Source organism: Schistocerca americana, chromosome X (assembly GCF_021461395.2).
Source record: "Schistocerca americana isolate TAMUIC-IGC-003095 chromosome X, iqSchAmer2.1, whole genome shotgun sequence".
NCBI classification, from domain to species: domain Eukaryota; kingdom Metazoa; phylum Arthropoda; class Insecta; order Orthoptera; family Acrididae; genus Schistocerca; species Schistocerca americana.
This window is the reverse complement of record NC_060130.1, coordinates 480,135,140-480,152,708: the sequence shown is the minus strand read 5'-3', so window position 1 is coordinate 480,152,708 and position 17,569 is coordinate 480,135,140. Positions and strand designations below refer to the sequence as shown.

Here is a 17,569-nt window from a genome sequence, read left to right as displayed (position 1 = left end):
TGGAAGTTCATCACTCTATTGAAGACTCTTTAATTTGCAGGTCAAATTTAATGACAGCTTCAGCTGCAGGCGGATAGGAGAAGAAATGGCAGCAGGATTGAAATGAAATTTAAATTATATTAAAAAGCATGATTTATGTGAAGGAATGAGGTGAATGAGAGATGAAATGTACAGCAACAACGTGAAAACAATGGTGACGAAAAAGCATGTGTAACAGAAAGATTGTGAGGAAGTAGCACCAAAAGCAGACATTTAAAAATGAGAGAAGGCCAAGGCAGGTTGACTAATATCTGAACAAATCAGTTGACTGGTTGGAGTATAGCATGCTCAGAAGATCCTAGACATCATCTTGAAATGCCAGAGGTTACAGTGTTTGAATATGTATATTACCAAATCAAGACACTTTTTCTCAGCTATAGTCTACATTTAAGTTAAATAATCTGATACTACAACAGTGTACAGCCAGCTGCAAGGCAAACTAGATAACTTATTACAATTCATTTCTTTGTGCACTTTCTTTACACATTTAATTGTATGGACCACTCAATAATTTTGCACAAGTTGGAATATTATGAGATAAGGGGAAAAGCTCAACAATGTTTTACTTCATATCCAGAAAGTATGAAACAGAAGATTGTCCTCCAGTGATGTAAAATGAGAGGGGTGGGGGGAGGTATATTAAAAAAATACTATCAACTGAGAGGGAATTAATTAGTTCAAATGGTTCAAATGGCTCTGAGCACTATGGGACTTAACATCTTAGGTCATCAGTCCCCTAGAACTTAGAACTACTTAAACCTAACTAACCTACGGACATCACACAACACCCAGCCATCACGAGGAATTAGTTCCATGGATCACCTTGCACTTGCACAATAAATCTTACTGATGTGGGTTGAGTCATTTTACATTCACACCACAAATTATTTTGTGAATACGACTACGCACTGAACATTTACTCACTCTCTGTTCATCACATATTTACTGCAGTGTTTCCTTAATTCAACATGTGGTTTTTACTGACTGAAATTACTTACTGTGAATCAGGGAGAAAGAATAAAAGTCCAGAAAAACAGTAAGCTCTCATCTTTCCATTGCTTTTCATATGAAATATGTGCTTCACAAAATTTCTGACTCAAATAATCAGTCAACAGTTTGGTTTTCTTCAGTGGATCATTAAGATTTTATCAGTATCTAAAACGCAGCACATAAAGAATAAGCTGATATTCATATTGTGGCAACACCAATATACATGCAAACATGTCAATTGACCAAGCCCCTACACCTTTTAACATGAATTTCATTTCATGACTATAATGACACTAAGAAAACAGTAGGCTTTCCTTTGAGTAAGTTCTTTCAATTTCTTTAAATAATGTGAAATGTTTTATTTGAAAATACATAAAACTGCAACCAGTCACTTTTTTGGATAGTTATTTATCATCCCATGAACTGGTTTTCAAATCTTTTTCAGGTTCATATAGTTTTCCAGAAGATACACATCTATTTCTAGCATAATGCTGTGTGTTGGCTTGCGACAGTATGGGTGGCTTATATCTGTTAGTGTCCATCTGTCTGCTTCCAATGTGATGGTCAGCTGGTACGTCACTACACACTTTTACACAATATGTATGCATTTACACTGTGATAGTGAAACTTTGCAGCATCCAGCATGTGCTATACAACTGTTACTTGTTACAATGGTTATGTTCAGCAACTTTGAGACCATTTGCAGCCATTCATGGACATAATGTTCTCAAACAATGACGAAATGTTTATGGATGATAATGCACCATGTCACCGGGTCTCAGCTGTTCGCAATTGGCTGAAGAACATTCTGGACAATTGAAGCGAAATTTTGGCCACCCATATCACCCAATATGAATCCCATCAAACATTTATGGAACATAATCAAGAGGTCAGTTTGTGCACAAAATCCTACACCAGCCACTTGTTCACCATTTATGGACAGCTATAAAGGGAGCATGGCTCAGTATTTACGCAATGGACTTCCAATGACCTCTTGAGCCAATGCCACGTCAAGTTAACGCACTACGCCAGGCAAAACATGGTCCATCACGATACTAGGAGATATGTCATGACTTTTGTCCCTCAGAGTGTATCAGTGAATGTTAGCATTGTTTCCGTGCTTAGAACAATTGCTGACAACTAACTTAATAAGGGAGTAAACAAACTGTGAGGCTGTTGTGGTCAGTATGTCAGACTGTTTAAAGCACTGTTAACATGAGGTTCTAGAGTGGACACCACACATTATCCCCATTACACACTTTTGTGATCCTAGAATAGACATTAGTGAATGAAAATAGGAAAAGTAAGTTTCCTTTTTTACATTTTTATCTCTTAAACCTTATATTATCGATAACGCAAAAACTACAGACCTTAGAAGTTTAATAAGATCTGTAACATGTGACTTCGAGCTCTGGTTCTTATCAATATTAATACCTAAGAATTTAGAATATTACGTCTCATTTATTGATTTATCCTTGTGTGTTATTTCTAATGGTGTGCTCAGGCCTCGTGCAGTACTGACTTGAAAGTATCATGTTTTATCTAAATTCAGAGACAGTCCATTAGCAGAGAACAAGCTATTGATTACCAAGAAAATATCATTTACACTTTCATATACCTGAAGATATTTGTTCACAGTTTGGAAGCTGGTTGTCTGTTACATTATCTTCCGAGTCATCAGGTGAGAGCTCATGAACTGGACGGTTAAGCTGAAAACAAACATTAGAAACAAGTATTAGATAGGTCTGTGACAGAAAAATATAAATATGAAAGTGAAAAAGGAAGAGAGAAAAATACTGGATGAGAATTTTTGGAAGTTGCAACTTGGACATACACTGTCAAACAACCACTGTACCTGATGACCAGTACACATTAACAGCTTCTCACGTATTATTTCTCCTTGTGCTGTTACCTCCCTTTTCCATTTTTGAATGTATTTATGTTTCCTCTGATTCCATTCACATTGGACAGAAATTAAATAAGGGACAAAATAAAAGAATAAAAAGTGCTGTACGCAGCATTCTTAGTTCGAAGAGCAGTGGACCTGCAGCCCAATATAAAATGGAAGTTGACAGCTACATGCTTGTACCTTCTTCACTGGCAGAACAAAAAGGATCTCGGTGGTACAGTTCTTACATAAACCAAGTCATCAAAGAAAATTTTTCTCGCCACAGTTTGTAATAAGAGAGCACATTATTATTGTATCTCAGATGACATGCAGTCCTTCACCCTTCATCAAAATGCTTTTAATTTTTTCAAAGACTACTTTCACCATTGCAAGAAAGGTTTTTGTGCCCCATCCAAGGGAGATACACAATTGCCAGGCAATCTACCAACACACTGACAAAAATATTGAAGTAATTACGTCTCTGATTTCACACATAAGAAGTCTGATCAAAAAAATAACCAAACTTTTGGTTTTGTTCCATGTTAATGAAGTGCCTTATGGCTTGGCAGCACTGTATCTGTTACAAATTCTGATATAACCCCACTGTTGGTATCTCATTTAGTTTCCGAACTACAGTAATTTGAATGCAAGATAATACAGTGTTCACCACTTTTTGCAATTTTTGATTTGTAAGAGCAATAATGAAACTTCAAAATTTTGTTCTAATATAGAAAAACTATTTCTGGAAAAGTGTGAACTTTTGAGCAAACTCACAGAGATGATGTTCTAGGCTGAACAGTGTGATTCTCTTAGTTGAAAAATGGGGTTCATAATTTAAAGATAATACTCAGTCGGCAAGACCTAGTAATTCAATCGACAGAGCTCATATTCAGAAAGTGAAGAGTCTGGTGCACATCACCCATAATCTCACCAACAGAAACATATTGAAGAGGTAAGAATATTAACTGATTTGTGTCACAGGATTACAACAGAAAAATTGCACATATACTAAATTATAGTGAAGCTTACTCCTCACTCAATGATTAAGAGCACAATGAAGATAAGCCATGTTTCCAAAGAATGTCCAAACAAGTTCATGCCAACAAAAAATTCATGTAAGAGCTTGTTGAAGGAAAAAAGTGCTGGGTTTATGGTTATGACACTAAAATCCAAGTCCAGTCATGACAGTGGGCTCACAGCTTTTTTCCACATGAGTGGAACTGTAAAAAAGCTGCTTGATAAAATTCACAAAAATATGCTACTGTTGTGGTAGGACAAATCTCAGTTCCTTCATCATGCCAACATCCCTGTACGCTCAGCCCTAGAAACTCTCAAGTGTTGTACAAAAAAAGAAAGAGATGACTGTCCTCCCTTAGCCACCATACTCGCCAGGTCTCACACTGTTACTTTTGCTTGTTTCCGTAAGTAAGTAAGTAGGAATAATTTGTCATGGGCACTAAATGCCATTCCAAAAGAAGCTGGCCCATATTCCATGGCAAAGGGGACCACTAGGACAAGTCTGTTGTTGTCACCCGAGCTTCAGGCAGGCCTTTGCAACCAGCCACCTGCGTAATTCTGCACCAGAGCACTCCAATAGAGCTGGTGCAGTACCTTACAATGCAGCATTGCATCAACAGTGATTGACTGTGTTGTTACATGGTGTAGCATAACATGGCATTTCCACAGCCGAATATGCAATGGAAGCTTACCAGTCTAAACAAACACGTCTGACGTGAGTATAAATGTTCCCAGCTCACGTGGTAGCATCATTCCTTCAGACACACACTCTGTCGTTCATCGGCCAAATCTAAAACTAAGCTACTCCAGCTTCATCGAGCAGCGTCACCAGCATGATAAAGTCGATCTACGAGCCACAAGCTACACCTGATGGTTCTGAACTTTGAAGTGGATTTGAAAAGGTAAGGCCACCCATTGGGTACCATAGCCCCGCCAGCCAGTCTCTGAGAACCCTAAGTTTGAAATTGAGACGTGCATTCTTCCAGCTAATGGCACAGAGAGCCAGTGGTACTTGATTGCTTCCTGACTTGGCCTTGCAAATCACCTTGTCAGCCTCGTGTTGTATCAGCAAGGTCGCTGCCTGCCACCAGATGCTGCTGTCTCAGCATATCACTGGGGATGACACTGGCCTCAAGCCATGAGCTTCACCTGGGCTACTGTATGGAAAGCATCAAATAGTAAAGAATGTTCCTGTTGAGTAAGCATTTCTACTCCATCCATATCGTAGCACTGGAGAACCCATATCACAGCTTTTTCCACATGCAACTCTACAATGGGTAGCAGCCTGCCCGTAACTCTGGTGTGAGGAGAGACAGTAGTTACGAATGACATCACAGAGCAATGATCTAAGGCGTAACCTCAATGTGGTGGGTGGAAATGAGCTTTTTTTGAGCTGGTAGGTTTGAGCACGTAATGTATTAACCACTCAACCACTCGTAAATAGAAGCATAGACAAAGATGTGTAGTGGCAGAATTTTACTTAGATGGTGGATCAAAGCATAAGTTTTTATTGGACATGGGTTTGCAAGTGTCTGTGGTAACTTTGGACCTCATGTGGAACAGGCAGTTGAGCCCACCATGATGCAGAGTAAGTTGAATAAATGCAAATGATGTGCATTCATTGGGTTCAGTAGTGTTGAGTGTTTGGGTTGTGGCAAAAAGTTCCTGGATTTGTATGGAAATCCTGACTCAAATAGGCAATGGTTACTGTGCAATCTTAGAGTCAAATTTCTTGTTTATCATCATGCTGGAATTTACCTTGATCAGTGCATGATAGGCTCCAGCTCTCAGCTGATACGTGTCTACGGAGCGACAAGTTAAGAGTTTATCTTTTTCTGTGTTTGCCACGTAGTATACTTATTAAATTTCGTGCATGTTTCTCTGTTTAGGAGGTTAATCTCGTGTTTCTGTAAGTGTAAATTCATTCAGACTGTAGTGCAATAGTTGCTCACTGAACAGCCAGCTACATAGTTTATTAATGCGTCCGTATCCATTGGTGATGCTTCAGGAGGGTAGCTAGTAGCATATCTAGGATTGTCTGCTTTTATTGTTCATTTCTTTAGTTAGTCTGCTAGGATGCCTAGGATGTGCACATGCTGTGTGGAAACGCAGAAGGAGCTGGCCGCAGTATGTGAACAGCTGACTGTGCTCTTGGCTACAGTCAGTCACCTTCAGGCTACTACCTGGAAGTGTAACGGGGGCGGAGAATCTGGTGCACCACATGGGACACCACAGGTGTCACTTGTTTTGCCCACAGGATCTGCTTCTGAGGCACCTTCTAGTGCACCCAACACAGTGGATACACCCTCACAGTAGGGTGAGTGGCAGGTGGTAATGCATTCACGTTGCTCAAGGCAGAGGGCCAATGTGGAGACTGCTCACCCGGCCTCGCCCATTCAACCTGCGAGTGGACATATGGCCACTCCTTCAGCAGGATCCAAGCAGGTACACGGGGGAGAATGGTTTGCTAGTTATTGGGAGCTACAATGTTACGCGTGTTATGGAGCCCCATAGGCAGATAGCGTCCATGGCTGGAAAGAAAGCCAATATGCTCTCGGTATGTTTGCTGGGCGGCCTCATACACGATGTGGAGGTGACCTTGCCTGTGGCTATCAAGCGTGCAGTTGTCTGCATATTGTGGCTTATGTTCACACCAACGACAGCTGTCCCATCAGTTCTGAGGCAATCCTCAGTTTGTACAGGTGGCTGGCGGAGGTGGTGAACACTGCTGCACTCACGCACAGGGTGCATGCAGAGCTCGCAATTTGCAGCATTGTTCCCAGAGTTGATATGGGTACTTTGGTTTGGAGCCAAGTAGAGGATCTCAACCAAGGGCTTTGTGATGGTCTTGGTTGCAGATTTCTACACCTGCATTATCGTGTGAGATTTGTAGGACTCCCTTGATAGGTCAGGTCAGGGGTGCACACACAAAAGAAGCAGCTACTTGGGTAGCAGAGTACTTGTGGAGTGCGCATGAGGGTATTTTAGGCTAGGCATTAGTTTGAGGTGCTCTGATGAACACTCGCCAGTCAATAAGCAGCAACGGAAGTCAAACGGCGTTCAGAATAAAGACACTTTGACTGTCACAATTTTATCAGTAAACTGTTGAAGTATTCGTATTCAAGTTCTCATTCTCAAATTATTCTTCGGAGTGAGAGCTGGCTGAAACCCAATATTTAGTGAGTCGTGGAATGTATATCGGAAAAACAGATTAGGGGCCATATGAGGGGGTGTGTTAATTGCAGTTGACAAAAATATTGTCAAAGTTGAGTGTGACAGTGAAGACATCTGATCACATATAACAGGTAAAGGTGAAACCAAGTTAATTGTTGTACGTTTTTACCAGCCACCTGATTCTGCTGTGACAGTTCAAGAGTCAGCCAAAGAAAGTCTATGGTCAACTGCATGTAAATACCCAGATCATGCAATACTGGTTGGAGGCAATTTTAACCTGCTCAGTAAAGACTGGGATGTCTATGTATTCATTGTGGGGTACAGACAGACAATGGAAATTGTCTTGAGCAGCTAGCTCGGCAGCCCACAAGCAATGGAAATATCTTAGACCTTGTAGTTACAAATAGGCCAGACCTTATTGACAGTGTCAGTATAGAAACGGGGATTAGAGATCATGATGTCATTATAGCAACTATGATTACGAAAGTTAATGAATCAGTCAAGAAGATTAGGAGAGAGTTTCTGCTAGATACAGCAGATAAGCAATTATTAACATCTCACTTAGACAGCATTACTTAGTTCCAGTAAGACGGACATAGAGGAATTGTGGGCAAAGTTTAAGCAGATTGTAAATCGTGTTTTGGAGACTTATGTACCTAGTAACTGGATAAATGGTTCGCTGTGCAGTCTAACACACTGCTTTCCGGGTGGGAAGGCATGCTGGTCCCTGGCATGAATCCACCCGGCGGGTTAGTGTCGAGGTCCGGTATGCTGGCCAGTCTGTGGATGGTTTCTAAGAAGGTTTTCCATTTGCCTCGGTGAATGTGGGCTTGTTCCCCTTATTTCGCCTCAGTTACACTATGTCGGCGATTGCTGTGCAACCACTTTCTCCACGCACATGTACACCATAATTACTCTAGCACGCAAACATTAGGGTTACACTGGTCTGGTGTGAGACTTCCCAGGAGGGTCCACTGGGGGCCGAACCGCACAATAACTCTGGGTTCAGTGTGGGGTGGCGGTGAGGTGAGTGGACTGTTGTAGCCTGTTGTGGGGTTGTGAACCACTGAGGGCTACGGCAGGGACGAAGCCTCTCCATCGTTTCTAGGTCCCCAGTTCCATAAAATACAATGGAAAAGACCAAACATGGTTTAATAATGAAATTCAGTGGATGCTGAGGAAGCAGAGACTGTTGCACTCTCGTTTCAAGAGGGAATGCATAAATGATGACAAGCAAAAGTTTGTTCAGATTTGTGCATCTGTGAAAAGTTCTATGTGCGAAGTATACAACAACTACCATCGTCAAACCTTAGCAAAACACCTGGCACAGAACCGAGAAAATTCTGGTCGTATGTAAAATCACTAAGTGGATCTAAGGTTTCCATTCAGCCCCTTGTTGACCAATCTGGCGTGGCAGTTGAAGATGTCAAAACGAAAGCCAAAGTTTTAAATTTCATGTTATAATCGTTCACACAGGACAATCATACAAACTTACCATAATTTGATCATCGGACGGACTCCCATATGGATGACATGGTAATAAGCATACCTGGCATAGAGAAACAACTGGAGGATTTGAATGCAAATAAATCACCAGGTCCGGATGGAATCCCAGTTCATTTTCAAAGAGTACTCTAGGGCTTGGTCCCTTACCTAGCTTGCATTTATCATGAATCTCTCTCCCATCACAAAGTTCCAAGCAACTGGAAAAAAGTGCAGGTGACTATTACAAAAGAAAGGTAAAAGAGCAGACCCACAAAATTACAGACTAATGTAAAAGAGCAGACCCACAAAATTACAGACCAATACCCCTAACTTCTGCTTGTTGCAGAACCCTTGAACATATTCTCTGTTCTAATATAACAAATTCTCTTGAGACTGCGAATCTTATGTGCACGAATCAGCATGGTTTTAGAAAGCAGCACTCATGGCAAACTCAGCTAGGCCTTTTCTCACGATATACTGAGAACTATGGATGAAGGGCAACACACACAATTATATTTCTAGACTTTCTGGAAAGCATTTAACACAGTCCCCCCCCCCCCACACAAGCTGTTAATGAAGATATGAGCATACAGAATAAGTTCACAGACATGTGAGCAGCTCAAAAACTTCTTAAGTAATAGAACCCAGTATGTTGTCCTCGACAGCAAATGTTTGTCAGAGACATGGGTTTTGTCAGAGACAAGGGCAACGTCAGGAGTGCCCCAGGAAAGTGTGATAGGACCACTGTTGTTCTCTATATACATGAATGATTTGGTGGACAGGGTGGGCAGCAATCTGCGGTTGTTTGCTGCTGATACCATACTGTATGGTAAGGTGTCGAAGTTGAGTGACTGTAGGAAGATGCAAGATGAGATAAACAAAATTTCCAGTTGGTGTGGTGAATGGCAGCTAGGCCTAAATGTGGAAAAATGTAAGTTAATGCAGATGAGTAGGAAGATCAAACCTGTTATGTTCACAAACAGCATTACTACTGTCCTGCTTGACACAGTCAAGTCATTTAAATATCTAGGAAATGCAATAAGAGGTGGAACGAGCACGTGAGAACTGTGGAAGGGAAGGCAAATGGTCGACTTTGGTTTACTGGGAGAATTTTAGTAAAGTGTGGTTCATCTGTAAAGGAGACAGCATATAGCATGCTGGTGCAAAGTATTCTTGACTACTGCTCGAGTGTTTGGGATCTGTACAAGGTCGGATTGAAGGGGGACATTGAAGCAATTCACAGGTGGGCCGCTAAATTTGTTACCAGTAGGTTCAAACAACACGTAAGTGTTATAGAGATGCTTCGGGAACTCAAATGAGAATTCCTGGAAAGAAGGTGATGTTCTTTATGAGAAACATTATTGAATAAATTTATAGAACCAGCATTTCAAGCTGACTGCCAAATGATTCTACTGCCGCCAACATACATTGTACGTAAGGACCACGAAGATAAGATACGAGAAATTATGGTATATATGGAGACATACAGACAGTTGTTTTTCCCTCACTCTATTTGTGAGTGAAACAGGAAAGGAAAAGGTACCCTTCGTCGTGCACCCTACAGTGGCTTGCGGAGTATCTATGTAGATGTATACATCTTTCCACAAGGTGGAAACTGTCAACAGTTGCACACTATCACAAAGTTCATCCCTGGCACAAGGAGATCCACTTAGACTACATGCACTACCACTAAGGATCTACTTGAGCAAGGCAGAGGAAAACTACTGTGAATAGGAACTAACATGGTAGTAAACGTATTTTATGTAGTGGGACCACTGCAAGAAATGAGGAATCAGATAAATCACAGTGTTTCATATGCAAAAGAGTTGTACACTTAAAAAAGAGGTGGTGAGCAGGTAGTGCCCATTGAGATTAATTTTGGGACACTGGAAAAGAATTTTCAAAGGAATTGACAGTCGTCAACTTGGAGATCTTGCAGGAAGACAATTTGGACAGAGTAAATTTAGACCCTAAGCTTAAGCAAGCCACTGGCTTAAATGCATTATAGGAGAAGCTAGCACACTTGGAATGAGCAGAGAAGATAACAATGGCACAGTTAGTGATGGAATATGAAGCTCTATTTAATCCTTGTGGGTCTGAACACAGGGAAAGCACATAATCACAAGTGGGAATGAAATGCCTCTGTATCATTAGCTGCACCATATACTCTATCACTTGCAAACCAGTGAAAGAAGAACTTATTAACCAACAGTTTCGAGATAGTGTACAGTTATTTATATGCCACCTAGATTTAAAAATGCACCAGCTACATTTCAGGACATGGGCAGAAACGTATGTAGACTATGTGTGGTGTATTTAGATGACACAATTGTTTTTGCAAAGAACATGGAAGCACGTGTGTTATAGTCAAGGGAAGTACTTAACTGGTTGCAGACAGTACACCTAACACTCAGTTTAGAAATGTGTCACTTCATGTTGGAAGTTGTACAATATTTACGGCAGGACATTAGTTGCAATGGCATCGAGACAGACTTTGGGATAGTAAAAACCATACAAGATTTTCTGGAATTGTGTATGGAAAGAGATGCAATCTTTCTTAGGTCTAGCAAATTATTAGTGGGAGATTGTACCCAAATTTTGAAAGTAGCATGGCTGCCCACTCATCTATTGAAGGAAAAAGTATAATTCCACTTTTTGGTGGAGCGCAAGGATGCAGTCAGTCAGCTGAAGGAACTTTTAAAACTGTTCTGATATTACTTTTTCCAAATTATGAGAAGGTACTTGGGCTGTCATGCAACATAAACAATTATGCACTCAGCTGTGTGTTTAGCCAAGAAGTGGATGGGGGAGACTGTCCTGTCGCCTGCACCTTCCGACACTTGAATACAGTGAAAAATAAGAACTCTACAATAGAGAAAGAGGTGCTGAGTCTCAAATACTGCAGTACATATTTCTGATGTTACTTGTATGGGAGAAAATTGAAGGTGATAACAGACCTTCCAGCACTGAGATGGCTATCAGGATTGTAAGAGTCATCCAGCCAATTAACATGCTGGGTGCTAAAAATTCAGCGAATTTGTTTTTTAGGCGATTCATTGACCTGGTAAGTCACACAGAAAAGATAATGGTTTGAATCAGAAAGTACATGTGATACAATGAGTGCTGCCTATGTGGAATGGCAGATGGCATAAGTCACAGACATGGGAAGAAACCCACAAGACATCCTTGCAACCCACTCATATTTTCAGAAAGTAAGACCTAACTAGGTGTACGACTCAACTGTAGCTACCACCACCTGGTACGACCATGGTGGTTGAAATATAGCTAAACAAGACTCAATGTGACATATCAGGATTGTCTTTTTAAGTACCAGCAACAATAACAGACTATTCAGTTCTGCACTTAATGTATCCTCCGCTGTACCTACCCAATAATCCTTTTGAAATTCTGCCACTGAAGAACCTAACCTACTTGAATGCTATCATTGATCTTATCGTACAAGCTCCCTCAATAAACTTATAACAGCAATGGGTGGACATATTTGTGCAGAACAGTTGTTTCAGTAATACTGCAGTGGATACCTGCACAAACACATGATAACGGGAATTTCGACTCACAGAACTTCCTTAAGCTCTATCATCACTTATGTGGCCTATGTCCATCGTCATTGGAGAGCCATCCGCCAACCAGATCTTCCAGTCAACTGCCTACCTAACTAATGTTTTGACCACAAAGTTTAATCCAAGGGATGGAACAATCTGGGTGTAACAGGTGCCATACGCCGTGTGATGGAATGTGTAGGGAAGGAAAACAGATAATGTGTAAAGTGTGAATAGTGGTGAGAGGAAGAGTGCACTGTAGAGGCAAGGGAAAACTGTAAACATAATAGTACCACATCGTTTTAGTAGTTCATAGGTTCAGGAGCAGCATGGAACCCCAGTGATATGTTGTGCCAGATGAAAAAACACTCATCAGCACAGTGGTGGGTTCTTATATTTACTTCTGGAGGAGGCCGAGTAGATACTACAACACACACAAAATATTAGATCACTTTATTATCACTTGATCAAAATGAAATACTTAACTTTGTAACAATCCATGACCACATGAATGTCATGTGTATTTATTTCTGTCATTGAACACTATCTTATTACTTGATCTTGTACAGATAATAATCTCTTCTTTCAAAGTAAAACTGACTACAAACTTTGCTACATGGTTGTGTCTAATACAACTCTCACTCTGCGGGCTGCAGTGAGTCTATGCTGTTATCTTCAGTGACATTTGCAGGGTGGGGTTAGGGGCACTCTGCTCTGACGTAAGCAAGCATGCTGCAGTGGTGGCATACGGAACTCTTGAGAATGTGTCTACACTGATTTCTCTCATTTCTTCATCATGTCTTGCAGTGACTGTGCTTACTTGTCGTTCCATCACAAGGTACCAACCTCACCTCGGAACCTTGTTCTTCGGACTACACTACATGATATGCAGGACAGACAGTGACTTAACTCTGCAGCTAGGTGTCACAATAGTGCTGGCTCAACACCCTGGACAGTGTTCTGCAATCAGTAGTTGACAATGTTGCTGAATGGTGTTGTACAACACAGAGCTTTCTCAGCCGAGCGCATGGCGAGAGCCTACCACCTATCACAGCACCCCTGGCCAGAGAGAGCATAAATACTTACAGGTCAGCTGATAGCACCATTACTTGGATGTCGTAAATTTGACCAATGCAGTCTCCACCAACTAAGTGAAGCCAGTGATCTACTAGCAAGCAGGTGTGTATTTTTCAATTATTGACACAACAATAGCATAAGCAAGTTTGAATGTATTTTTACTTGTGAAATTCAACATAACAGCTTTTCGTTTTTTTGTCTTCTATTTATACACAGGGCATTGAATGGAAAGTTTGGATGTGATAATTTTCTTAATGTATAAGGTATTTCTGATAAACCTTTAACGATGCTGTATAAATCATGGGCTTCAAGCATAACCTTCTTGAGCACTATTATGTGCTCTATAATACCACATTAATATTATTTGCAGATTTACAAAGAGCCTTTGGCAATGTTGATTAAAAAACACTCTTTGGAATTATGAAATTATCAGAGGTAAAATGTAGGAAGCGAAAGGCTTTCTGTAACTTCTGTAGAAACCAGACTCTAGTTATAAGAGTTGAACAATTTGAAAGGGAAGCAGTAATTGCGTAGGTAGTGAGACACCATTGTAGCCTACACCCCCATGTTCTTAAATCTGTACATAGAGAAAGCAGTAAAGGGAACTATGCAGAAATTTTTGTAGGGAATTAGATTTGAGGGGGATAAAATAAAAATTCAGAGGTTTATCTGTGACTTAATCCCATCAGGCTTAGCAAAGGACTTGGAAGAGTAGATGAACACAATCATTGCTCTTTCAAAAATAGGTTATAGGATGAATATCAACCAAGGCAAAAGCTGAGGAAATTAGATAAGGAAATGACACATTAAAATTAGTGGGTGGGTTTTAATATTTGGCAGCAAAATAGTTGACGATAGAAGAAAGGAAGATGATATAAAATGCAGACTGGTAATAGAAAGAAAAGTATTTCTAACAAAGAGAAGTTTGTTAACATTAAACATGAATTAAAGTTTTAAAGTCTTTTCTGAAGGTATCTGCCTGGAATGTAGCAATATATGGAAGTTAAATATGGGCAATACACAATACTAGCTAGATGAGAACAACAGCTTTTAAAATGTGGTGCTACAGAAAATTTTAAATATTAGACACGTGGCTCGAAGAGATAGTGCATCGAACTGTAAAGAAAAGAGCTGTATGGCACAAATTTACTAAAGAAAGGGATAGGTTAACAGGACACAACCCAAGGCATTAAGGGACAGTTAATTCGGTAATGGAGAGAGAGTGGGGGTGGGTGAGGGTGGACCACTTGGGGGGGGGGGGGAGGGGGGGAAGGGGGGGGAGGAGGGGGAGGAGGAGGAGGAGGAGGAGGGAGGAGGAGGAAGCGGTAGCATTGCATTAGGAAAACTATGTTTGACTACAGTAAGAAGGGACAAGTAGATGTAGGTTGCATTGGTTATGCAGAAATGAAGACATTTGCAGAGGATAGAATAAGGTGGGGAGTTGCACAACTCATTTTCAAACCGAATGGCAGGAATCAACGATCACAACATGTTTTCCTGCATTCCTTTGTGGTGGGAGTGTTTCAATATGTTTTCACAGCATTCTCCAAATGGTATCATTAAAACAAGATGGGTATTTGCTTTTTTTTTATCTTAATTGCTACAGTTTTCTGATACATTAAGCACTTATCTTCCTTCCTTACTGTGTGTCCTTATTGCCTGCCTCTCTCTCTCTCTCTCTCTCTCTCTCTCTCTCTCTCTCTCTCTGTGTGTGTGTGTGTGTGTGTGTGTGTGTGTGTGTGTGTGTGTGTGTGTGTGTGTTTTGCGGGGGGGGGGGGCATTGAAATTTTACCACTCGATAAAAAGCAAATTAAAGTCACCACCAGGTTACCTTACAATAACTCTAGCCTATTCTCCTGTTGCTTCGCTGTCTTTGCCTACACACTTGTCACAATAGTACATATCACCTTGGGTTGGGATGGGAGTTTTCTGACACGTTCATATCACTTCCTGTATAGGATGAGATGGTTTTATAACAGGCATGAAGATACTTGGCATTAAGCAACAATGGTAAACAAATACAAATAAAGAGCAGACAACTACAGCTTGTACAATGCTACACATGTGAAGAACATAAATCTTTTACAGGCAGCTTTGTTTTTCCTTTATTGGTATGAGAACCTAAGAAACTGATCATGTTAATCAAAAGGATTTAGGCTTTCAAGAATGGCAGAAACATGTAGCATACTGTTCATATATAGTACTATCTAATAGTAAAATTTACTTTAATTATTACTTTGCTCACACTAGTTATACTCACTCCATTTTCTGGTGATTTACCACTCCTGGAAGTAGTTCTATTTTTAGCTGATTTAAGAAGTTTTGTCTTCTGTTCAGTTTGCCCAGCTGACTTTGACTTTCTTCTTACTTGACTTTTGGGCTTTGATGCGCATGGACCAATACTCACATCCTGAGTGAGAAAATCAGGAGATTCTGAAAAATCGAAAAGAATTAGTTTTACAAGAGAAGGATGAAAATTAAAATGTCTGACACATGTGAATATACTTTCAAGATTCTTTCTGCACACACAAAAATTTAACAATTGAGAATTTCAAAATGAAAACCAGAAAAAGTAAGTAATTTGCCAGTCATAATTTTCAAAGATGTAGCCATTTCATATCCAAATACAATACGCAATTAATTGTGGAGTACGGAAAGTTCTGGTTGAGGAAATATATAATGTAACACTAGCTTTAGTAACAGAATGTCATGACATATGACACTAGAAACACATTCAAAGAAGATATTTCAGGTTTTATAGAAAGGGAGAGTAGTGTGGTATCATGCACTATTGATACCATGCCGTGTATTCCATGTTGAGACAGTGCCAGTAGTCCGTGTGACTGCACTGCCAATCTACCACCAGTTCCATGACACACCCTCCTCTGCTTGCATGGCCAGTGACACCACGGAGCCAATTTAAAGGAGGTTGCACCGCTATAGGCTAGTCTCTATCTGTTGGTCGATTTCTGCATGTGTACTCAAAGTGTTATCAGTTAGCCTCTGTTGTTGTTGTTGTTGTTGTCATTGTTGCTGTTGTTTATGACGAACCTATCTACCTCAAGAACATGCACTAGATTGTATTGTGGACTTCTTGTTACTCAAGTTAAGTAAAATGAGTTACTTATACACTAAGTGTGCATCTCATTATTTTTGCTCTCTGTCTTAGAACCTACCAACTCTTTGGCATCCACTACTGTACCAGCCAAACAAACAGGAACAAGAGCGACATTGATAACTTGTAACTACAGAAATACACAGTATTATGGTAGATTTGTCCCACAGAAATGAGGGATAGTAATCCAGAATAAATTTTCACTCTGGAATAGAACATATGCCAATTTGAAACTTACTTGCAGATTAAAACTGCACGCCACACCAGGACTCTAACCTGAGACCTTTGCCTGGAAACAATGCCCTAGGCTGTTGGCCAAGCCACTTCTCTGCAATACAATTTCTTCCAGGAGTGCTTGTCTCACAAAGTATGCAGAAGACCTTCTGTTAAGTCTGGAAGGTAGAAGAGAGGTATTGATGGAAGAAAGGCTGTGTGGGCACATCATGAGTTGTGTTTCGACAGCTCAGTCAGAAGAGAACTTGCCTACAAAAGGAATAGGTCCCAGATTTGAGCCCTGGTCCAGTACGCAGTTTTAATCAGTCAGGAGGTTCCAGGAATGATAGTTTTTGTACATTTATTTCTACGTGTTCAGTAATAAACCGTAATTAGCCTTCAACTTCACAGATCATCTATGGCATACACTTTTAGCAAGATATACTGACAGAAAGTCCAGGATATGGAAATAGATCACAGCTAATCATATAGAAGAGGTTGTGAGTGGCAGACAGGCAGACACACAGGGGGGAAAATGCATGCATAAACCAACGATCTTAATCCCAGGGGCTGCTGCTCCACTACAATTTGGTCTACTGTAGGTCACTTTAATGAAATACAACACAGGGTATTGCAGGAAAGATAGTATATATGTTCATGTGCAAAACCACAAATAAATACAGATGTGACTCTGACCTCCATGTATTTTCTCTTTAATGGAGAATACTATGAACAAACAGAAGGCATCACAATGGGGAGCCCACTCTCGCCTGTGGTCGCAAATTTCTATATGGTGTACTTCACGGAGGAAACTTTGGTGTCATCCAAATGGAAACCTACTTGTTTTCTTCATAAAGTGGATCAAACGTTAGTGATCTGGCCCCATGAAAGGGACAGGCTCCTAGACTTCCTTACACACCTGAACTACACACATCCTAACATCAAATTCACTATGGAGACCAGAAGGAAGATTACCACTCCTGGATGTCATGGTCAAAACAAGAGTGGATG

The 17,569-nt window shown here is 40.5% G+C and overlaps 1 protein-coding gene across 5 annotated transcripts in view; it reads right to left on the bottom strand.

Moving 5' to 3' along the window:
* The window catches only part of LOC124555281 (crossover junction endonuclease MUS81), a 203,026-nt gene that overhangs the window by 122,194 nt on the left and 63,263 nt on the right, over positions 1-17,569 (bottom strand). For all 5 annotated transcript variants that reach the window (XR_006968530.1, XM_047129153.1, XM_047129156.1 and 2 more), the window contains exons 3-4: positions 15,491-15,663; positions 2,648-2,738 (exon numbers count right to left, since the gene is read on the bottom strand). Coding sequence is in view for 4 of the 5 variants with exons in the window: in XM_047129153.1 (XP_046985109.1) it covers positions 2,648-2,738; positions 15,491-15,663 (264 nt within the window). In the remaining variant the exon portion in view is untranslated. The remainder of the gene's footprint in view (positions 1-2,647; positions 2,739-15,490; positions 15,664-17,569) is intronic.